This window comes from Paroedura picta, chromosome 4 (assembly GCF_049243985.1).
Source record: "Paroedura picta isolate Pp20150507F chromosome 4, Ppicta_v3.0, whole genome shotgun sequence".
In the NCBI taxonomy this organism is placed as follows: domain Eukaryota; kingdom Metazoa; phylum Chordata; class Lepidosauria; order Squamata; family Gekkonidae; genus Paroedura; species Paroedura picta.
In genome coordinates, this window is record NC_135372.1 from 83,539,699 (window position 1) to 83,564,527 (window position 24,829).

Genomic DNA, 24,829 nt, shown 5'->3' on the forward strand with positions numbered 1-24,829 from the left:
AGAAAATCTAAATAATTTGTTTGATCATTGATGTTTTTGTGCATCATTGTATATATTTCATAAATAAATAATTTAAATTATTGATAGTTTTGCTTGTTTGTTTTCAGCTTTGCTTGTAAACTAGAATTTTATTTGCTGAATGTATGTTTGATCCAGATGCCTTTCAGGCAATGTGGGGCTGTCATTCATTTGACAAAGATGAGATGTTCATCATTTTTTGATGTTTGTGTTTTGTTTACAGCACTTCAGTAATTCACTTCTGGGACTAAAAGTTGCTTTTGAGGTTTAAATGCACTGCAGGATGCCAAAAATGCACTAGATTTTTCTGTTTGAAAGCTTTTATGCTATAAAGTGATCAAAACCTGCCAGAATCAAATTTGAGCTCTGCCATTATCATAGAATCATAGAGTTGGAAGGGGCCATACAGGGCATCTAGTCCAACCCCCTGCTCAACGCAGGATTAGCCCTAAGCATCCTAAAGCATCCAAGAAAAGTGTGTATCCAACCTTTGCTTGAAGACTGCCAGTGAGGGGGAGCTCACCACCTCCTTAGGCAGCCTATTATTATAAACTAGATTTTAAGCCCATTTTACTGTAGATAAAATGGGCGCTAGATGGCATTGGCACGGGGCAAGGGTAGGCCTGGCTGGCGTAGCACAGGGCAGCACAGGGCCGCAGGAGGCTTGCCCCCCTTCCCCACGGCGGAGCGCAGAAGGTGTTGGGGAGGGCCGGGGCTACATGGAGGGGAAGCGGCGTACCTTTTGTCGGCGTCGGCTCCTGATCTGGCAGGCTTCTGAACGCCGTAGTCCGGGCGGAGGTGAGGCGGGCGGCGACGCTGCGAGGCGGCTCCGCCCGGCGGCAGAAAGCTTCCCGTCCCCCCCCCCCACCCACTGACGCTCCCGAGGCTCTCTGGAGCCTTCTGCCGCCGGGTGGAGCGGGCTCACAGCGTCTACGACGCTGTGAGCCCGCTGCGGCGGGCGGCAGAAGGCTTCCCGTCCCCCCCCACCCATCCACCCCCCCCGAGGCTCTCTGTAGCCTTCTGCTGCCGGGCGGAGCGGGCTCACAGCGTCTACGACGCTGTGAGCCCGCTGCGGCGGGCGGCAGAAGGTTTCCCGTCCCCCCCCCCATCCATCCACCCCCCGAGGCTCTCTGTAGCCTTCTGCCGCCGGGCGGAGCGGGCTCACAGCGTCTACGACGCTGTGAGCCCGCTGCGGCGGGCGGCAGAAGGTTTCCCGTCCCCCCCCCACCCATCCACCCCCCCGAGGCTCTCTGGAGCCTTCTGCCGCCGGCCGCAGCGGGCTCACAGCGTCTACGACGCTGTGAGCCCGCTGCGGCCTGCGGCAGAAGGCTTCCCGTCCCCCCCCACCCATCCACCCCCCCGAGGCTCTCTGGAGCCTTCTGCCGCCGGCCGCAGCGGGCTCACAGCGTCTACGAAGCTGTGAGCCCGCTGCGGCCTGCGGCAGAAGGCTTCCCGTCCCCCCCCCACCCATCCACCCCCCCGAGGCTCTCTGGAGCCTTCTGCCGCCGGCCGCAGCGGGCTCACAGCGTCTACGACGCTGTGAGCCCGCTGCGGCCTGCGGCAGAAGGCTTCCCGTCCCCCCCCCACCCATCCACCCCCCCGAGGCTCTCTGGAGCCTTCTGCCGCCGGCCGCAGCGGGCTCACAGCGTCTACGACGCTGTGAGCCCGCTGCGGCCTGCGGCAGAAGGCTTCCCGTCCCCCCCCCACCCATCCACCCCCCCGAGGCTCTCTGGAGCCTTCTGCCGCCGGCCGCAGCGGGCTCACAGCGTCTACGACGCTGTGAGCCCGCTGCGGCCTGCGGCAGAAGGCTTCCCGTCCCCCCCCACCCATCCACCCCCCCGAGGCTCTCTGGAGCCTTCTGCCGCCGGCCGCAGCGGGCTCACAGCGTCTACGACGCTGTGAGCCCGCTGCGGCCTGAGGCAGAAGGCTTCCCGTCCCCCCCCACCCATCCACCCCCCCGAGGCTCTCTGGAGCCTTCTGCCGCCGGCCGCAGCGGGCTCACAGCGTCTACGACGCTGTGAGGCCGCTGCGGCCGGCGGCAGAAGGCTTCCCGTCCCCCCCCCCACCCCCCCACCCATCCACCCCCCCGAGGCTCTCTGGAGCCTTCTCTCGGCCGGCGGAGCGGGCTCGCAGCGTCCACAACGCTGCGAGGCCGCTGCGCCGGCCAAGAGAAGGCTTCCCGGCCCACCCCCCAGCCGAGGCTCTCACCAGGCGGGCCGCCATTTTCCGAGCGAGTGAAGCAGGCAATGGTCATCCCAGGGGTTAAGTAGGGTAAATATGTAAGTAATGATGGAGTTCCTTTGGATGCTCACTTATGGCAGGATTTATATACATACATGAGCATGTGCTAATGATAAATATGAGAAATTTGAAACCCTTTAGCTTAATATTTCAGCCTAGGTATAATTCAATTGATTTGTTTTGATTCTTTAAAATGCAACAAAATATTGTCAAATATTGTCGAGTCCTGGGATGTCACCCTGAAGGACACTGCCTTCCATCACCTTGACTTCTGTGTTGGGAGGTTCTAGGGGGTCTCAAAAGAACTCCTGGCTTAGCTCCTCAATGTGAAGATAGTTAATGACACTGCCTCACCACCTGTCTTACTCCCTGACCCCAAGGGATTAGCAGCTGGCGCTCGTGTGAGCAGGATGCTTTGGTTGTTCTGTTCTCCAGATTTCATTGTTTTCTTTCCAATATGGTGTTTTAAATTATTTTGAGCTGTCTTGGCTGCTTGAACAACCTCTATTGAAGATACTCTTTTGCAGTTGTAGGTAGGAAAATGTATTATTATCATTACTATCATTATTTGCCTGCTAACTGTTTCCATGTTGGTCTAAGTGGTTGAACTCTATTCAGAAACTGCTTGTAGGACAATCTTATCTTGTGGTTGAATATTTGCCAGTGTTCAAGTTTATTTGACTACTTGGATAAGTCTTTGAGGAATTAAGTTGGAACTGGTGAAAGCTAACCAGTTGTGTCTAATTAATTAACCTGTTTGTCTACAATCTCTGTTTGTGTAAATGGGGAATAGTATTTCCTTTAGGAAACCTTAAACTGTAAGTGCTGAGATAATTTTAAAACTGGTTGAAAGTGATATTTTAATTTTGGTTGAAACTCTTTGACTCCACCTTGAAATGGGGAAAGAAAAAAGGCTACATGATGCTCTGGAACAGTTTCCGCCCCTGGCTCCAGCTTCTAAGCAGACTAAAATGGGTGATTTTCTTCTTGCAAGGAGTGAGCCTGCATTCAGTATCCCAACATTAAACCATTTTGCTCCGTTGGCTGATTATGTATCTGAAGCCCATTGTGAAGATGTTGGGAAATTTAATGCCTGGGTTGCAGAAAGATAATTTTAAAGCCACAAATTACATCACAGAAGAGCTCTTTGTCTTGACTATTAAAACAGTGGAAATGATATTTGGAAAAATAACTTTAGTTGAGGATAAAATTAATCAATTGACACAGATAGTGCCAACCATACTTTTTTTTTTGATGAAGTCAATACCTGTACAGGAGCAAAGGCATATTGACTAAAAACAATATCAATATCAACACCAACTAAAGGATAATAAACTCCATTTAAAGGATAATAAGCCCATGTATCAGTTGAGTTTACAGTGCTGTAAACGATATATAACTGTGTGTAGACACAGAGGCCAGTTGCCTTCCTGGAAGACAAAAGGGCAAGTCATCAATCATTTATGTGCCTTATACTTGCCATAAAATCATTTTCTACAGACTTAATTTCAATTGAGCCTCTTTACACCCAGAATCAAGCTCAAAGATATTTGCTTTACTTTTCCAACCCTAGGATTACAATCACTATTGCACCAAAAATTGTTTTTACATTCCAAAGGAGTGTTTCTAATTTGTGTTTTTAATAATTTAATTTTGGTTCCCTTATTACCAAATTTGAAAGCTGAGAAGTCACACAAGGAATATGCTAGTCTATTAGGAACACAACCAATGGATGTTTCTCAGCCAAATCAGATTCAGCCCCACTTACCTCACAGGGTGTCTGTTCTGGGGAGAGGAAGGGGAAGGCAAATGTAAAAAGTTAGAACTGGAACCATAAAAACCCAACTGGTAGTTAAGACCTACAAAGGTTGAATGTCTGTGTTATTGTTAAAACTGCATTATTTTATTGTGCACAATTTTTAAAAATTGTGCACAATAAAAGTAATATAATTTTAACAATAATACAAACATTGAACCTTTCTAGGTCCTGTTACCAACTGGGTTTTTATAGTTCTAGTTACCCACCCTGAGCCAACTGGGAAGGGCTGGGTGGAAAATAAAGTAGTAGTAGTTTATTGTTATTCTTGTTTTTGTTATTATTTTCTTTCACTTCTGTGTAATAGTTCCTTGGGGGGCATCATTTGGGCATGGAATTGGGGTCACTGTGGGTGGGCAAATAGTTGTGAATTTCCTGCATTCTGCAGTGGGTTGGACTTGATAACCCTGGAGGTACCTTCTAACTCTATGATTTTGTGATTCTCAACAGCCATGTAACAAAAAGTCTTGCAGCACTTTAAAAATTAACAAATGTACTGTGGTAGAAACTTTTTTTGGTCTACTTTCTTAGGTGCATGAAGTGGTTTTAGGCATACACAGGAACTGAAGAAACATTTAGTATTCCTGGGGGTGATAGAAAATGCTTTTTGCCCCCAATTGATTTTCTCTGTTCCCCTCTCCCCAGTGATTCCTCCTCTTTTGCCTCCTCCTTCTGGGCCTACCTAGCTATATTGGCTTATTTGCCCTCCTTCCTGGTCACCTAGTTGCTTGTACTGAGAAACAAAAAGGTTATAGCAAGTGTGTGGGGGGAGGGGGGCAGAATGATGATCATGGCAGGGAATCCCATCCTTTTTTCTTTCTTTTCCTGCTCATGTAAGTAGGCACTGTCCCTCCTCAAGTTCTGGGCTACCCACTGGCTCATCCCTTTTTCCATATTCCACTTTCTTTCTCTTGCCCTTCTTTTGTCTTCCTTTTGTACTCCTGCTCTTTACTGCCTGCTTTGCTGCCGCCACTGCTAAGGGAGAAAGCATAGGCCTTCTGTCAAAAGATGATGGTGAGTGCAAAGTGGCAGCAGCATTTGAGCTGGGAGAGAGCTTGCAGTCACCTAGCTACCCACACAGCCCAAACATGGTTAGAACTTGACACTCAGCATCTGTTTTCACTGGCAGACTTCTTTCCCTCCTGCAAGTGACTACTCTAGGCAGTGCTGTCCGTGACCCATCTGCTAGTATATCTCAGGGGTTACTAGGAAATATCCAAGATGGTGGAATTTAAAGACTTCTAAAGACTTCTAAACGCTCCTCATCTTTTAATAAAGATTTTATATATTTTATATATTATCTGCAAGCCTGCAACTATGTGCAACTAAATCACATTTACCAAGAAAAGTTACAGTTTGTACTGCAGTTTTAGTACAACACAACTAATGGTTTTAAACAACCAAGTTTTTCCTTCCCTTTTTATAGACCAGGTGATGGCAAATGTGAATATTTATGCATCTAGCCGTCCACCACCAGTTAACGGACATTTAAAATCTTGTCAGGGGAGGAAAAGGCATTGTCATCTGTAGAGGAAACCAATTGAGCCCGTCTGATTTGTTAATCAGAAGCACCTGTACTTATTTATGTGCAAGAAACCTGTCAGAATGGATGTCTTAGGTATTTATGGGTTCCCCATCATTGACCTTTCCATTAAAATAACTTTAAAGGGGCAATAATAAGGGCTAAATACCATAACCTAAATGAGATGGAGAATCATAGAATCATAGAGTTGGAAGGGGCCATACAGGCCATCTAGTCCAACCACTTGCTCAACGCAGGATTAGCCCTAAGCATCCTAAAGCATCCAAGAAAAGTGTGTATCCAACCTTTGCTTGAAGACTGCCAGTGAGGGGGAGCTCACCACCTCCTTAGGCAGCCTATTCCCTGCTGAACTACTCTGACTGTGAAATTTTCCCCCCTGATATCTAGCCTATATCTTTGTACTTGTAGCTTAAACCCATTACCATGTGTCCTTTCCTCTGCAGCCAACGGAAATAGCATCCTGCCCTCCTCCACGTGACAACCTTTCAAATACTTAAAGAAGGCTATCATGTCCCCTCTCAACCTCCTTTTCTCCAGGCTGAACATTCCCAAGTCCCTCAACCATCAAAATCACAAGATGTCATAGTCCCATTGTATATGGCACTGGTCAGACCACACCTGGAGTACTGTGTGCAGTTCTGGAGGCCTCAGTTCAAGAAGGACGTAGATAAAATTGAAAGGGTACAGAGGAGAGCAACAAAGATGATCTGGGACCAAGGGACCAAGCCCTATGAAGATAGGTTATAGAATCATAGAATCATAGAGTTGGAAGGGGCCATACAGGCCATCTAGTCCAACCCCCTGCTCAACGCAGGATCAGCCCCAACCATCCTAAAGCATCCAAGAAAAGTGTGTATGCAACCTTTGCTTGAAGACTGCCAGTGAGGCAGCCAACAGAAACAGCATCCTGCCCTCCTCCAAGTGACAACCTTTCAAATACTTAAAGAGGGCTATCATGTCCCCTCTCAACCTCCTTTTCTCCAGGCTGAACATTCCCAAGTCCCTCAACCTATCTTCATAGCACACAGTACTCCAGGTGTGGTCCGACCAGTGCTATATACAATGGGACTATGACATCTTGTGATTTTGATGTGATGCCCCTGTTGATACAGCCCAAAATGGCATTCGCGTTTTTTACCGCTACATCACACTGCCTGCTCATGTTTAGTTTCCAAACCACAAGTACCCCAAGGTCTCATTCACACACAGTGTTACCTAGAAGCATATCCCCCATCCAGTAGGCATGCTTTTCATTTTTCTGACCCAGATGCAGAACTTTACACTTATCTTTATTAAATTTCATCTTGTTCTCATTTGCCCATTATTCCATTGTGTTCAGATCTCGTTGAATTCTGTCTCTATCTTTCGGAGTATTTGCCAGTCCTCCCAATTTGTGTCATCTGAAAACTTGATGAGTAGTCCCTCCACCCCCTCATCTAGATCATTAATAAATATGTTAAAAAGTACTGGGCCGAGCACCGAGCCCTGAGGTACCCCGCTACTCACCTCTCTCCAGTCTGATGAAACAGAGAAAATATAGATGTACTCACACCAGTACATTATAACTTCTGTACAGACTGTATAAAGCAATACTTATTCATATACATATTTTTCTGTACATTCGTATGCACGATTAGCATTGGAAATTATTATTATATTGTAGTAAACATAAAATAGATTATATAAATCAGCTTGGTAGAAAACCAAACACACACAAAATCCCCCCCCCCCCCAATGCTGAACACTGTAAAATACATTCTTTTGGTAGGTCTTTGTGACTGACATTAATTCCTGCTTTAAACTTCCCTGCTTCTACATAATTAAAGAAGCAATCCATGTTTAGGCAGCCATATTCTTTTCAGTCACCATTATGGCTACAGCTGATTAGAAACAGCTGGCTGCTTTAGACTTTACTTGTAAAATCTGCTGATATTTTACATCCTCAAGAAGAAGCAGCTGAGACAGATTTAACTTTCCATGTTCTTCATTGCATGCCATTTTTCTTTTCACCTTCTAATCCCCCTTTTGTTTTTCAATCTTAGTTTTAACTACTTGACATCCCAGATTGGCAACCTAGATGGAGGTATGGCCACAAACTTAATCAGAAAGCAACATTTGTCACAAATTTTACCCTGTTTATGTTTCATGAATGAAAGTTTATCATATTTCTACCCTCACAAACTTTTAAAGCAATTTGTGGCTAGAACAGAAATCAGGGGTTTAAAGGGAAGTTGAATCCCTTTAATCCCCTGGTTTCTGTTCCCTGTTTTGGGCTGTTTTGTGCAGTCCCTTTAATGGATCTCCCACCCCTGAATTCCACCCCCTGCTGCCATGCTGTTGGCGGGTAGGAGTGCTTACTAGGAGCAGGAGGGAGGCCCAGGCTACATCACTGGCAATATGATGCCGTTACTTCCCACATGTACTAGAAGTGACATCATCACATTGACAATGGCTGGGCAAAGATCTTAGAAGCCATTTTTTTCCATAGAGTTTTTGCCTGAATACCTGAGTGTCACTAGGCTATCCCAATATACACTTTCATTAGCCAGGGCCTCCCTTCAGTACCTAGTAAATCTCTCATTCCCCATCATTTCCCAGGACGAATGTGGCAACCCTTTCTTATCCAGCATCACTGTATGATCAATTTGCCTCTGCTTATGTGCTAGATAAACTGAAATAGATTTCCTACTGATTTACTTACTAAAGTACTGTGGTTTGAAGTTATTGTGAACTAGAGACTGTTTCATCAGATGCAACAAGTGTTTCCTATGTTGGTACACATATATTCAGAGATTAGTTCCTCTTGATGTGGAGGTTCCCTTCAGTCACCAGGACTTTGCGTCTCACCATTGATAGATAAATATCTCTCATCAACTTTTAGGCTCATGGAATGCAACCATTTTGCTGCCCCTTCACATGTTGCAGGCTCCATGCCTGTGTACATCCATCCCAGCCCCAGTCACTTCTCCCTGCCCAGTAATGCCACTTTAGTCAATATGGACTATGGGTACTGCACATGTCCAGTGCTCCGGGGAAAGTGGAGGGGAAAGAGTCCTTTTCCATTCACCATCCTTCCTCTGCCCCGCCTCGCTGCAGTGTTAATGGTGGCCGCCTTAAATCTCGGCCGCACTTTATTATTGTTTTATTTCATACTAGAAACTAAGCCCGCTGTACTCTAAATACAGCAGGCGCTAGTGGGGCTTGCAGGTTGGGCAAGGCGCCACTCCGGCTTTCGGGGCCCCATCCCCGCACCCGAAGGTGGCCGTGGGCTGGCCTGTGAGGTGGCGCCGCCGCCTCTGTTGGCCCCCCACACCCCGGCCTACCTCAGTTGGTGTATCCGGGGCCTTTGTCGGTGGGCAGCGGCGTGGCAAGGGGCCGGGGGCCGTGCTGGCGGTTTGGTCCCTAGTAGCGGCGGTGGCAGGAACGTGGCCCTGGAGTGGTGGCCGCACGCGGTCGTCGCGGTGGCTCTGGTGGCTTGGCGTGGCATCCTGGGGGCGCAGGCCGCAGCACGTCCAGGGCTCGGGGGCGGCGCTGGTGGAGGCACGACAGAGGGCGCGACCACACAGGCACGAAACTGGGCGCATGCGTGGATGCGCCTCTTGTTGCGGCGGCGGTGACGCGGGCCTGTCGGCATGGGAAAGCTTCTTTTCCTGGTTGCAGCGGTGTGGGGCGACCCTCCTCCCCGGCGGCCATCCCCATCCTCGGCCGACTCACCGTCTGGAGGGCGCAGTGGCGAGGATGGCCACTTTGGAGGACTCAAGAGTCGGCGGTGTGGTGTTCGGAAGACGGGCCAAGTAGCCAATGGGGAGGCACTCTTCACGCACCTCCCCATTGGCCACTTGGCCCTTGAGTGCCACTCGGAGGAGCGAATCAGGAGCTACTTTGTGTCTCCTGATTCGCTCCTTTGAGTTTTTATCCTGGACAGCGCCCGCCCACTCTCCTCCCACTTAGCCCTTAGCCTTTTATTTAATACTGCAGAGCGGTTTACAGATACTCCCTCTCCCAAATGGGACACAAAGTCCCTCACAATACCCTCACAATAACTTAGTTAGGTATTTTAGGCTAAATATTTGTGATTGGCCCAAGTCACTGAGCTAGCTTTCATAGAACTGTGGGGATTCAAACCTGGATTATCATTTTTTACTTTATTTAGGGAGTCAAGGGCTGCATAATGGTTAGAACAACAAGTTTCCAATTGTATTGAGCCTGTGGGCACTTGTGGAATGTGGGAGAAAAGTTAATGGGTAGGGTTGCCAGCAGGCCTGGATAGAAATGTTGTGTCCCTTTAATAGGGGCCGAATATGTGGAAAGGACAGAAAGCATCTTCCTCAATCTAAATTCTTTAATGGGTTAAAGTTTTAAAAATGCTGTTTTAATGTTGTGTTTTAACCACAATGAAGTTTTTATTTAGTTATTTTTAAATTTATATACTGCCACTCCCCGACAGGTCTCGTGGTAGTTTACATGATAGAACATTAGAATCATAGAATCATAGAATCATAGAGTTGGAAGGGGCCATACAGGCTATCTAGTCCAACCCCCTGCTCAACACAGGATTAGCCCTAGCATCCTAAAGCATCCAAGAAAAGTGTGTATCCAACCTTTGCTTGAAGACTGCCAGTGAGGGGGAGCTCACCACCTCCTTAGGCAGCCTATTCCAGCGCTGAACTACTCTGACTGTGAACATTTTTTTCCTGATATCTAGCCTATATCGTTGTACTTGAAGTTTAAACCCATTACTGCGTGTCCTCTCCTCTGCAGCCAACAGAAACAGCATCCTGCCCTCCTCCACATGACAACCTTTCGAATACTTAAATAGGGCTATCATGTCCCCTCTCAACCTCCTTTTCTCCAGGCTGAACATTCCCAAGTCCCTCAACCTATCTTCATAGGGCTTGGTCCCTTGGCCCCAGATCATCTTCGTCGCTCTCCTCCGTACACTTTCAATTTTATCTACGTCCTTCTTGAAGTGAGGCCTCCAGAACTGCACACAGTACTCCAGGTGTGGTCTGACCAGTGCCGTATACAATGGGACTATGACATCTTGTGATTTTGATGTGATGCCTCTGTTGATACAGCCCAAAATGGCATTTGCCTTTTTTACCGCTGCATCACACAGCCTGCTCATGTTTAGTTTACAATCCACAAGTACCCCAAGGTCTCATTCACACACAGTGTTACCTAGAAGCGTATCCCCCATCCAGTAGGCATGCTTTTCATTTTTCTGACCCAGATGCAGAACTTTATACTTATCTTTATTAAATTTCATCTTGTTCTCATTTGCCCATTTTTCCATTGTGTTCAGATCTCATTGAACTCTGTCTCTGTCTTGCGGAGTATTTGCCAGTCCTCCCAATTTGGTGTCATCTGAAAACTTGATGAGTAGTCCCTCCACCCCCTCATCTAGATCATTAATAAATATGTTTAAAAGTACCGGGCCGAGCCCCAAGCCCTGAGGTACCCCGCTACTCACCTCTCTCCAGTCTGATGAAACACCATTGACAACAACTCTTTGAGTGCGGTTCTCTAACCAATTCCCTATCCACCTATCTGAAAATCCAGATTGCAGTCCTTCAATTTACCCATCAGAACATCATGGGGAACCTTGTCAAAAGCTTTACTAAAATCCAAGTTAATGACATCAACCGAATTTCCCCGATCCAGCAAACCTGTTACTTGGTCAAAAAAGGAAACCAGGTTGGTCTGGCAGGACCTGTTGGAGACAAATCCATGCTGACTTCCTTGGATCACCAAATTGTCCAACAGATGTTTGCAGATCGCTCCCTTTATCTTCCCCACAACAGAGGTCAGACTCACTGGTCTGTAGTTTCCCGGGTCATCCTTCCTCCCTTTTTTGAAGATCGGAATAACGTTTGCTCTCTTCCAGTCCTCCGGGACATCTCCAGTCCTTAAAGAGGTTCCGAAGATGATGGACAAGGGCTGTGCAAGTTCTCTGGAAAGTTCTTTGAGTACTCTCGGGTGCATTTCATCTGGACCAGGGGATTTGAACTCATCCAGTGCAGCTAAATGCCTCTCGACAACCTCTCTATCCATGTTAACCTGCTACCCAGACACTGTCCTTTGGCTACGGCCATCTCTAGATGTGCCTAAACACTTTGACCTGTGGGAAAAAACAAATGTAAAATAGGCACTAAGCCTTTCTGCTTTCTCTGCATCTTCCGTTAGAGTTTGTCCATCCGCACCCAACAGTGGGCCTATTGCCTCCTTTACTTTACGTTTGCTCCTCACATAACTGAAAAATCTTTTCTTGTTACAATAGGCTTCCCTGGCCAATCTTAGCTCACTCTCAGCTTTGGCCTTTCTGATGCTTGATCTACAGTGCCTAGTAACCTGTAGGTACTCTTCTTTAGAGCTCTGTCCTTCCCTCCATTTCCTGAACATTTTCCTTTTCTTTCTTAGTTCCTCTTGAAGTTCTCTGTTCATCCAAATAGGCTTCTTAGAGCTCCTGCAGTGTTTTTGTCTTTCTGGGATAGTCATTGATTGAGCATGCAATAGCTCTTGTTTGAGTAACGCCCACCCTTCACATGCTCATTTCCCTTCCAGCATTCTCGTCCATGGTATGACACTCATCATGTCTCTGAGTTTATTAAAGTTTGCCCTACGAAAATCCAACATCCGCGTCTGGCTACAAGCTTCCTTGGCTCCCCATCTCAAAAGGAATTCTATGAGGACATGGTCACTTCCCCCTAGGGTCCCCACCTCTTTCACCTCATCCACCAACTCTGTTGTAGTATTAAAATACTATAAAACCCCATAATTTACCCTATTAAACAATAAAACAACAGGCAGAATATATATATATATATATATATATATATATATATATATATATATATATATATATATATATATATATACACACACACACACACACACACACACACACACACACACACACACACATACAATGGGTGCTAGGCTACTCTGGCCGGGGAAGCCTTCGCACTGCGGGCCAAGGCTCAGCGCAGGCAGCAGTTGGCGAGGTGGTGCGCTGCAGGAGCGGCCTCGAGAAGGTCGAGCGGCCCCTCCACCCCGGAGCAGGAGAAGAAGCACCCCGGCCGGAGGACTCACTACACGACCTGCCAGTTCAGTCTTTGCGGTGAGTCTCCATTGGCTGCTCGCGGCTCTTTTTTTTTTTTAATAAGATTTTTATTTTTGTTTTCCAAGATTAAAGATAGCTGCCCGCGGCTCTTGATTGGGCCCTCCGAGTTTTTATCCCGTACAGGGCCCGCCCTAACTCCTCCCAGACAGCCCTTACCCTTTTATTTAATCCGCTCTGCAGGAGTGGTTAAAGATATTTTTTTTCCTGTATCTTCCTGACATTTTAAATCCGGCTTTCTCAAACAGAAATTCTGGGGATCCTTGACAACCCTGGAAGGGTTTCACAAATGGATGGGAGTCAATTAATTTTTTATATCTTTTAATTGTTAAACACTTATCAGCTGATATGACCATATATAATCATGTTGACCCACCCACCCCATCCCTCACAAAATGGCCTGGAGTCGGTGGGAAGGGGAGGGGCCCCAGGTAAACATGTAAGTAGGTATGCTTCCTAGCCATATTTGGATCTATCATGCCACTTCTGGGGTTTCTTGAAGCCTGGAGAATGTTTCATGGGCTTCTCAGTGGTAAAAAAAAAATGAGAACGTTTGTTCTAAATGTATTTTTAAATTTTGGTTTGAATTTGGTGTTGATGTCAGTGGAAATAGGCATATAAATCTTTTCTTGGCAAATTTCATTAAGCCTCTGTTGAAGGAAAATGATTTTTTTCTTCAGGGAATCTGATAACCCTAGTGGGGAACTACATAAAATGGCTGCTGTGATCCCAAACTGATTCCATTCTTGACATCTAGTCCTAGTGTCCTGTCTAGCCTCCCTTCATTTCAACGGTCCCCCATAAAACAAGCCTTTCTTACTGTTTACTGGAAGAAATTTTATGAATGAGAGGGATTCTGTACATATTAGGTGGGGTTCCAAATTCCAGGTTGAGGATATGGTTGGAGGAGATCAGTGGAATATCCTCTGAGTGGCTTGATTCCATCTTCACGTCCACGCTAGGATGCACTCCAGGATGCCTCTGGTGGTCAGAATTGGCTTGCTTTACCACCCAAAGAACATGCAGCTGGCTGGCTACTCAGTGAGTAGACATTAATAATTTCCATATGCTGATTACATATCCTGAAGTTGAGGCTCTATCAACTCCCCCCTCCCAGTCCTGTCTTAAACATGCCACTACTTGATGTAGTGGTTAGGAGTGCAGACTTCTAATCTGGTGAGCCGGGTTTCCCCACATGCAACCAGCTGGATAACCTTGGGCTTGCCACAGCATTGAGAAAATTGCTCTGACCAAGCAGTAATATCAGGGCTCTCTTAGCCTCACCCACCTCACAGGGTGTCTGTTGTGGGGAGAGGAAAGGGAAGGAGATTGTAAGCCGCTTTGAGACTCCTTTGGATAGAAAAAGTGGCATATAAGAACCAACTCTTCTACCAGCTATCATTTGAGAATAAGCAAGTGTTTGCATTCTTGTAATAAGATGTTTCCCATTAATGGCTGCTTGCTCAGAATCTTTAACAAGTTGTTAAACCCATTCCATATAGTTGATGTTTGTGTTGTCATCTGGGTTTTTAATTGAGATCTCTCAGTGTTTTTGTTATGGTCTATGGGGTCTCATTAGGTGGAAAAGGCTGACCCCCGCACCAGTTGTTTTGCTTCTGTGATAGCCTCAGAACCTTCTCTCATGCGCTTACTTTAAATCTTATTTCTGATGAAGAATGCAAAAGAAGCTTTTCTAAGAAACTTAGAAATAATAAATGTTCTGTTTTTACAATTATGCTCTTACACCTCTTTTCCTAGAATGTATCTAGGAATAGAACCAATGCAGTATAGTGGCTATTGTCAGATTACAGCTGGAGGTACAGCCTTCCATGCTGCCATGATGTCTGCTTGGTGCTTTGTCTTAGCTGGATGTTGGGAGGATTAAAGAAGCAGGGAATTGCTAGATATAGGCCCCTGTGAACCAACTAAAAGCATACCGAGATGAAGCTTTCGTACTGGACCCATTCCAGTCTGATTTCTGGCCTGGCCATGGGGTGGAGACAGCCCTGATCACTCTTACAGATGACCTCCAGAGGCAGCTGGACTGAGGCAGGTCAGCACTGCTCATCTTATTAGACCTCATGGCAGTGTTCAGTATAGATCATGAGCTTCTAGCTGACCACTTCATTGACATGTGAATTTGGGGAACAGCTTTATAGTGGCTGGTCTCCTTTCTCCAAGGTCGAGGACAAAAGGTCGCAGTCAGGGAGGAACAATCGCTCTGCTGCCAACTTCAATGTGGAGTTACAAAGGGTGTAATTCTCTCCCCAATATTATTTAACATCTTCATGTGCCCTTTTGTGCAGCTGGGCTGGGGATATGGGCTTGAGTGTCACCAACATCTCCACCCAAATCTTTGACCAGATGTTTGGGAGCTGTTAATGGCCAGATGTTTGGGAGCTGTGAACTTCCTGAAGCTCAGTCCCCTGAAGCTGGAGGACCTGTGGCTGGATAGCCACTCTGTGGCTGCTCTTAACAGGGTGCAATTAACATGCCATCAGGAACTTGAGTGTGACCAACACCTCCCTTACTATGAAGACGCAGGTCAGAGAGATTGCTCGAAATAGAAAGAAAATCAGTTCAAAGAAACACAAATAACAAAATGCACCGGATCGGTCCAAGTCATGAAATAAAGTACAATATATCAAAAATCAACAAGTCTGTGATTTTTAATTTTCTTAGAATAAGAACAAGCTAAAACGAGGTTCCGGAAATATTAACCACCATTTCAACATGTATGTGGGTAGCACATTATGTCAATGGATATTATAAAGAACTTGCCACTGAAGAAGCATTGAAAACAGAGGTTAGTATTCCAGAACCCCATTTTGGCTTGTTTGTATTCCAAAATAGTAAAAAAAACCCCAGACTTATTGATTTGATATATGGTACTTTATTTTATGCCTTGGACCAGTCCTGTGCATTCCCCCCCCCCCACCCACAAAAGTGGCTTAGCAGGTATTTTTCCATCTGTGCCAAGCAAAGCTACTAGCACCCTAGTTGGCCCCAGATCACCTATGGACAGTGGTTCATGTGATGGTCACCTCCAGGCTTGATTACTGTAACTCACTCTATGTGAGTCTACAACTTGGCCTTCACCTTGAAGTTACAGCTTGTACAGAATGCGGCTGCTAGGATCCTTATGAGGACTCTTTGAAGAGCCCATATTCAGCCTGTTCTTAAGAAGGTGCCTTGGCTACGGTTGAGTTCCAGATTAGATTCAAGGTGTTGGTGTTGTGAAAGCCAGCTTGATATAGTGGTTAAGACCAGCAGTTTCTAATCTGCATGCAACCATCTGGTGACCTTGGGGTAGTCACAGTCCTGTTGGAACTGTTCTCACAGGGTAGTTTCTCACCAAGCTATCTCAGCCTCACCTACCACACATGGTGTCTTCTTAACTTCAAGGCCTTACATAGTTCAGGTCCTGTGTATCTGAGGGACTGCCTCTCTGAATATATCCCCCAAAAGAGCACTATGCTCTGCAAACTACAACTTTTTGGTGATACCTGACTACAAAGAAGTGTGATTGACCAGAGCCAGGGCCTTCTCCACCCTGGCTCCAGCCTGGTGGAATGAACTGCCAGAAGGGATCCAGGTCCTATCAGGCTTTTTTCCATCTTTGCCAAGCTCGGGCTACTAGTGCCCTACCTGTCCTCTGAACTCCTAGCCACTGTGATCCATGCAACGGTCACCTCCAGAATAGATTTCTGTAACTCACTGTAATGCAGTCCTACCCTTGTGCTTGATTCGGAAACTTCAGCTGGTGCAGTATGCAGCTGCGAGGGTCCTCACTAGTACATCTTGGAGGGCCCATATTTAGCCTGTGGTGAGGCAGCTGCACTGGTTACCAGTTATCTTCCAGATCTGGCTCAAGGTTTTGTTTTTGACCTTTAAGGCCTTACGCAGTCTGGGCCCAGCATAGCTGACCTCCTGTCACCCCATGCCACCCGCAGGACATTATGTTCTGTAGGCGCTAATGTATTGGTTGTCCCCAGCCCCAGGAGGTGTGCCTGGCCTCAACCAGGGCCAGGGCCTTTTCGGTCCTGGCCCTGACCTGGTGGAACGAGCTCCTGGAGGAGCTGCGGGCCCTGCAGGAGCTTCCATCTTTCCGCAGGGCCTGTAAAATGGAGCTCTTTCGCCAGGTTGTTAGTTGAGGCCAGGCAGCAAGGGAAATCAAGGCCCCTCTTATGGGATCAGAGTAGCATTAGCGAATGCCAACAGCACCCTCTTTCTCACTCCCCTCTAGTATAGTTTCGGGGTGGGTTGTACTTACTGTTTTTACTGCCACATCTTTGTATTGTGTTTTATTGTGTATGGGGATTTTTATTGGGTTTTTTTAACACTGTAACTCGCTTTGAGCCTTCAGGGAGTGGCAAGTAATTAATTTAAATAATAATAATAATAATAATAATAATAATAATAATAATAATGATAATGATAATGATAATGATAATGATAATGATAATGATAATATCAGAGCTACCAAAGGGCCTGTACAATGGTATTCTTCTGCCAGGCTTTGGGTTGAGGCCAATGTAAGCACATGGAAACACTGAAGCAGCTCCACTCCTCTATTCCTCCCACCACCAGAGACTAGAGCCTGGTCGTAAAGCTTGAAGTAGAAGTAACTTACTGCGATTGTCAGAGCATCTTATATTTATAATATGATATATAATATAATATAATATAATATAATATAATATAATATAATATAATATAATATAATATAATATAATATAATATAATATAATAATATAATATAATATAATATAATATAATATAATATGAAATTAGTTTTAAACTGTTTTAAACCATCTATTGAATTTTAATCCCATGCACCTATGGGCTTTACAGCTGTGATATAGTCAGCTTGGTGTAGTGGTTAAAAGCAGTGGCTTCTAATCTGGAGAGCTGGGTTCGATTCCCAATTACTCCTCTACATGCAGCCAGCTGAGTGACCTTTGGTGATCAGTCTCTCTCAGAAGTTTCTCAGCCTCACCTGCCTCACGGGGTATCTGTTGTAGGGAGAAGAAGGGAATTGTAAGCTGGTTTGAGACTTCTCCAGGTAGCGAAAAACAGTATATAAAAACCAACTCTTCTTCTTTCAACCACCACAGGATCGTCAGAGAGCAGCAGTCTATAAGCCAATCAATCAATCAATCTTGACATACAGTCTAGGGCAGAAACTGATATTTAGCTGTGGTAATTTTCCAGTTAGATCTAGGTTCTTGTACAGAACCATTTTGGGACCCTGAGGCTTAATGCTAGGGTTGCTCATTCTGAGTAGGGAAATACCTGAATGAAGACTGAGGATGTGGGGTTTGGGAAGGAGATGGATTTCAGTGGAGTATACTGTCATAGACCATTTATGCACTGGAAGTTTCATGCCAGGCTGCCAGCTGGAGATTTAGTCATGGGAGTTTTAGTCATTTGCCCCACCTCTTCCTGCACCCACATGGTGGAGCATTTGGCCCAGTGCGCCTCATCTGCCCCCAATTTGTACTCCTGTATGGGAGCTGGGGCAGTGAAGTTCCCAGTGCATAAACGGCCATAGAGTCCACCTTCCAAAGTGGCCATTTTCTCTAGGTGAAATGATCTCGGTAACCTGGACGTTAATTATAATAGCTGGAGATCTCCAGACACCATCTGGAGGTTGGCAACTATACTTAGTACATGTATTTGGAGGTTGCTAGCAATTGTTGATTTAGTGTGGATAAATTAGATATATCTGTGTAAGCCTTTGCCTACTGGGGATTTTAAAATGACTGCCTCGCCATTTATATTTGAAAAAAAATGACTGTTTTTACTATCAGATGTAATGTTAGAAGCCTGTGTGCAATATGCTTCACAACAACTGAAATTTCTTCTTATGCCTTTCAGAGGGTCATTTTCAACATTGTCAACTTTAGTAAAACAAAAAGCCTCTATCGTGATGGAATGGCTCCAATGGTAAAATCAACAAGCAGGCCTAAATGGTAAGTTAACACACTTGTTAATATTGCATTTGTGGAGTAAGCTTTTGAATAGGTTTTGGAACTGTTAATGTGTAGTTCATTGAATCTTTGATTTTTTTTAAAGCTCTGCTTATATTTGCTTCAGCAATTCTATTATTTTTGACCTATAGTAGTATTAATTTTATGAGATACTCCATGATGCTTACAGGGTAGGGCAAGATATATATGTCCTAATGCACATATAGTGCCCTTAAACTAGCATTGACCTGGTAGAGAAGTAGCCATTTCTTGGCGACTGACTGCTCCTTATCTGACTGCCCCTTATCTTATTTTTGCACGGTTTGGGCATAAAAGGCTAATGGGAGCTGTTATGTACTGCCTCTTTAAGAGGCTATCCAAATAGCAAGATAGGAGAATAGGAGGGACTCAGTTATCTTCCAAGCCTGCATGAGTATAGGGCCTACTAAGAATCTGCAGAACCAGGCCAGGGGAGTTCTAGAAACAGCTTATTTAAGTACTGTTATCCCTTATTCCAATAATCAAGTTACTTGTCTTACTGTTAATAAAGAGACCTTCAGCCAAACAGAATAGTATGTTTGTTGTGTTCACCACTCCACAGAAGGGGCAAAGGTAGTTCTCAGCATCCAATTGGATATTTGATCATTAAATCTAGTGAATGCCTTTATAGCTATCCTTAATAAAATTGTACGATGGGGCTAGGGCATACGGGTAGATAGGGATGCCAGACTCCTGATGGGGTCTGGGGATCCCTTGCTTTGGCACTATTCCCCTCCCTCCTATTTAAGGGGTTCAAGGAAACAGGGGAAATCTCCCCAGTCCCCCCCCCACCCCCGTGAAAATTGCAGAGCCTCTATTTGTGGCTCTACTGCTGTTGGGGCTGCTTCCCCTGACCCAAAACTTGTAAATCCATCATTTGCGGTTCTGCCACAGGTACCACACACCAACAACAGCTTGGCAAGTTTCAGATGAGGGGAGTGAACTGGGTGGTGGAGCCACAGGTTTGGGGGGAAGCAAGTGTGAGGTGTGGTGCCCACTCTGGTTTTTGAACAAAACTCTGCCATAGAGTTTTGCTCAAAAACTAGAGAATCGCCCCCAACATGCTGACATCCTTTTAATGTGACGTTAGCACATTGGGGATCTCCTGGACCACGCTCCCATATCCCTCCACCACCAGCCCGATTTCAGCTGGCAAGCCTACTGGTAGAGCATCTGCTTTGCATGCAGATGGTCCCAGGCTCAATTAGATTTAAAAGGATCAAGTAGTTGGTAATATAGAAAAGCTCTGTTTCAGACCTTGGAAAACTACTGCCAGTCAGATTAGACAATATTGCTGACCTTGGTAGAGCCATGATCTGACTTGGTGTAAGGTAGCTTTATATGTGTGCCTGGGGTTTCATGGGCTGAAACTGTTTGCCTCATAACTAGTGTGGAGGTGTTTGGTGATTATGAAATTCTGTTTGAGCAAAGCAGAACAAGCCAAGGTAGATATGTGTGATCAGGTGACACAGGTTCTTGCTACCTTTTTTTATGCAAGTTTTTTGAAATTAGCATCTAGGGGATAATTTGCAAGATACTGCATTATTCCCCTCCCCCAGTGACAATTTAACAGAGCAGGGTCTGATGAACAATGCTTTTAGTTAGACATTTTGATTTCCTTTGTAAAAATATTTTTATTTTAACTACTATGATGATACTAACTTTTGATGTAATCTGTAAGCATGTACTCAGAAGTTACTAATTGGATTGAATGGAATTTACTCCCAAGTATGCATGCATGAGATTACATCCTTGGTTCTACTATTATTCTCTCTTGAACCCCTTTTTCCAAATATTTGTGATCAGAGTAAGTTCTACTATTTCCCTGATAATTAATTTGAATGCCTATATTTTACTGCACATTTTCCCTTTGGTATAGTTTTACATATAAAGAAAATCTATATAAAGCAAGCAGAAATAAGCCAGTAGTTTTCCCAGTATTATTTGGGTGGTGGTTGGAACGATTTTCTTCTTTCATTTCTTGAGTAACTCTTTTTTTATTGTTGCTCGTTTTAAATTGATTCACTTAACAGAGATTACTATGCTCCCCAGAAAGAAGGATGAGGCAAATAGCTGTCATAGGTGCTTTCCTTTTTTTCTTTTCTTTCAAGCATCTCTGCCATGACATGTAAACAAGCTGCCTAAATCTGACCAGTAACCCTTATATCAAACTATGGCAGCATTCAGAACGACAGAGGGGAAAATGCAGAATAAATCTTTTCCTGTACATGGTGAAGCAATCCAGGGTGTTTTGTGAACATCAGTGTATGAAGTACAGCTTCTCAGAGAAAGGCACTGTTCCAAGCATTTCTGTTCTCCAAATTCCCCTCTTCTTTCAGAGTGGTTTCACCCATTATTTATTTACTACACTGTCAGTAACATTCCAGACAGAGTTACTTCCTTTGAACTGTTCCATCAAAGAGGTCAGAATGGCTTTTCTGCCCTTCCCATGACAGAGTCCTATCTAAATGTATTCCGAGACCAGATATATTTAGCTACAAAACTAAGACCGTGTTCAAATGGATATGTACAAGAGCACTTCTGCTTCTCTTCTCTGTGACATGTTACATCTTTAAGGAGAATAGGCTCTAAGCACATTTTGTGCCTACACACTCGCAGGTGAGATTTGTGAGTTACAGACAGTAGGGGAAAAAACAACAAAAGAAATTGTAGTTTTGGTGGGGGCTTCTTTTATTTGCTCTTTAGCAATATCAGTTTTTGAGAAGTGTTTTCTAACAGGAACGCATGGCACTAACAACATTGGCATCCTTGGGAGTTCAATGCTAGGCACTGTGCCCCCGCCCAAAAAAAAGCTTGAGGCAGTTCTGCACACAGGATACCAACAGCATAAAAAACGTATTGCCATTGGGCATTTTAATGGCAATAAAGGAACAGACTGGTTAAAGTGAAATAGTCTAGCAGTAGCTATTAACCTACCTTACATTATCAGCTAATTTATATATCTAGCCAAATAAATCGTAACATGGCATTGCCATCATGTGATGATTATGATGGTGATTATGAAGAAGAATTTGTGAGGGGGGGGGCTTTCCACTCCGATTTCTTTTCTTCCCTGAAGGTACCTATAGGCTAACCCTTTTTTGTTCCCTTGTCTTCTTCCCACTCACCAGGCAACCTACCTTTATCCGCTTATCTTCATTTTCCCCTCTTTCCCTCTTCTGTGTCTGTAGACCTGCTGAGGACTGACATTGAGGTCCAAGGCAAGATCGTAATCCCAAGTACGCAATTGGCCACCACAAGGACAGATCCCATCTACTAGTTCTATTCAGTTTAAAGTGAAACTGACAATAACGCACACTGGCAGGAAGATCCTTTTGTTCCTTGGTATATATAAGTTGTGGATTTGTGTCTTTCTCACTTCAGTCTCGGTCCTCTGTACCTTAGAGCTGGGGTCACAATAAAGAGCTGAAATGAACTCCTGGTGTCCTGGTCTCCAATTCCATGGATCTAATACCCTCCCTCGAGCCTCTTGTGGCGCAGAGTGGTAAGGTAGTAGACATGCAGTCTGAAGCTCTGCCCATGAGGCTGGGAGTTCAATCCCAACAGCCGGCTCAAGATTGACTCAGCCTTCCATCCTTCCGAGGTTGGTAAAATGAGTACCCAGCTTGCTGGGGGGTAAACGGTAATGACTGGGGAAGACACTGGCAAACCACCCCGTATTGAGTCTGCCATGAAAACGCTAGAGGGCGTCACCCCAAGGGTCAGATATGATCGGGTGCTTGCACAGGGGATACCTTTACCTTTACCTTAATACCCTATCTAGGAAAACTTTGCTATTCTGTCTGCTGGGCTCAGCCCAGTTATGTGGTGCTGGTCACTAGTAGGGTTGTCAGGTCTGTCAGACCAGATAGTGGATGATGGGGGGAGACTTATCAGGAGGTGGCAACTCAAACTAGTAAATGGGTACTGGGAAGGAGTGTATGAAAATAAACTTTATCCAGGAATGGAAGCTAAACAGGAGACTGAGAAATCATACTCTGCCTATTTTGAAGAGTCCAGTGCTGTTTTATTTATTTATTTATTTGTTTGTTTATTTTCTTAGATTTTTATACTGCCCTCCCATACAGTCCAGGGTGGTTTACATGGGAACACTGTGGAATACTTAGAACATCATACATTAATAACAGTCACAATAATATATCAATAACAATTCTAACAGTGAATATAAATTTAACAGGTTTCCATAATTAACGAACAATTTCAGTAGAACAACTTTAACAGAACCCCTAAAAAAACTGTCCAGAAAACAAATGAACAAGGTATATAAAAATAAAAACAATGAAGTGCTATTTTAGATATATTACGGTCCATAAGCACAATAATGTAAAATCTGAAAACAATCAAGAATGTGCTGAGAAGAAAAAGTATCTTTAAAAGAAGATACTAAGGGCCATTCTGCACTACCACCAATGTAGCTAAATGTAAGCGCTATTGTAAAATGCTGCAGTTAACAGCAGCAGGTCTTGACAACGCATACAGCCATTTCTACTGGAAAAAGGCTCTCCCACTATCGCTGTTTTCGTTGTCCAAAAGTTTCCGGTCTCGTCGGAATCGCAACAAAGGAGGCAATATTTTTCCGTGCTTCTTTCTGCCCCTGGCCATCAATCAAACAGAACAGCCCATGAACTGTTGTGTTCAGACTCCCAGAAAGCGCCTTTCCCTTTAAAAACTGTTTTTTAAAAACCCAAAAACACCAGTAGCAATGAATATTTGTTTATTTGATGTTTTAGAAAGACCTTTTTCACTGGCATAGGAGCTGGCGCTTAATCATTTACACACTCTTCAAGTAAGAAAAATCCTCCCCCCCGATGGGTGCACTTTCTGGCCAAAAATAACAGGCAGTGTCAAACAGGGGGCTGTATTGTGCTCGGAAAGTTTAAATACAATTAAACACTTCTGTGGAGGGACTTCAGCCGAAGAAGCCTCGCTTATTCGTTGCTTTCGCCGGTTTAAAAAAAAAGATGTCAATCTGGAAGCTCAGGAGTGAGAGTTAGGGAGGGACATTCTTTCTACTGGTATATTGAGAATGCACGTGTCTTTTTTTAATGCATTGCAGGTTGTTCTCAGGAGTGAAGTGTTTTTTTTAGGGGGAATTCACTTTTAACGATTCCCCGTAAAGCACTACATCGAAGCACTTTTTGCGGGAGTGTTGCAGATTGTGTATGACGTCGTGTTAAAAGAAATAGCATTACACAACAATTAGACTTCAGCTATATTAGCGCTGTGTGGAATGATCCTAATTATATAAGTCCAACATTTAGAAAAATATTTGTTAAGTGTCACCCAACTAGGATTGGTAATACAGATAACCATGTATGTTAATGAGGAACCCCATGCACTTGATAGACCTCAGTCTTTACATTAGAATGCATGTTTAAATGAATATTCTCATTTATTGCTATTACTTGACATGATTGAGTGAATTCCATAGAGACAGCTTTGTGAGACTGAGGTAACCAAAACAACAAATGCTGTTTGCCACATCAAAGATGAAGATATATTGTGGATTTACATCCAACCCTCTCATATATGGTGACGTATCACAAACAAAATACCGTCATAAATTTGGTGTACATTGCTTGAATTCAATTCTGTCACAATGCATTCCTTATGTATCTAGGCAGTGGCATTGTCTATTGTCTGCATATTATATGAATTTAAGATAATTCTTCTGACTTGTTTCTAAATTTCATGTTTTTAAATCAAAACCACATAAGTCTCTTGCAATTCCCATTTCTGCAAACTATTTTTCAATAGTTCTCATGTTTTCTCCAATTCTTCTTCCTTTATTTTATATTAGTTGGTACTCTTGAATTTCGTACAGTAGTTACCACCCTATTTAAATACCAGTTTTACAACATAGCCCTTAATTAATTAACTTTAGTACTTCACACACATAAACATTGCTGTTCCCCTGATTCAACAGCATTTTGTAACTTTCTCAAAGTGAAACAGAAAAGTGACTTGTTCTGTAGGCAGCAGATTTTCTAAATGATGAAGTGAGGAAGCAGTCTCTTTGGGCAGAGAATAGCTGTAAGTTCTGATTATTCAGCAGGAGT

At 44.5% G+C, this 24,829-nt stretch overlaps 1 protein-coding gene across 3 annotated transcripts in view; it reads left to right on the forward strand.

The window, feature by feature from the left end:
* Positions 1 to 24,829, forward strand: part of BEND5 (BEN domain containing 5) — a 1,107,701-nt gene that overhangs the window by 194,999 nt on the left and 887,873 nt on the right. For all 3 annotated transcript variants that reach the window (XM_077333807.1, XM_077333806.1, XM_077333809.1), the window contains exon 4: positions 18,619 to 18,713. In XM_077333807.1, the coding sequence (XP_077189922.1) occupies positions 18,619 to 18,713 (95 nt within the window). The remainder of the gene's footprint in view (positions 1 to 18,618; positions 18,714 to 24,829) is intronic.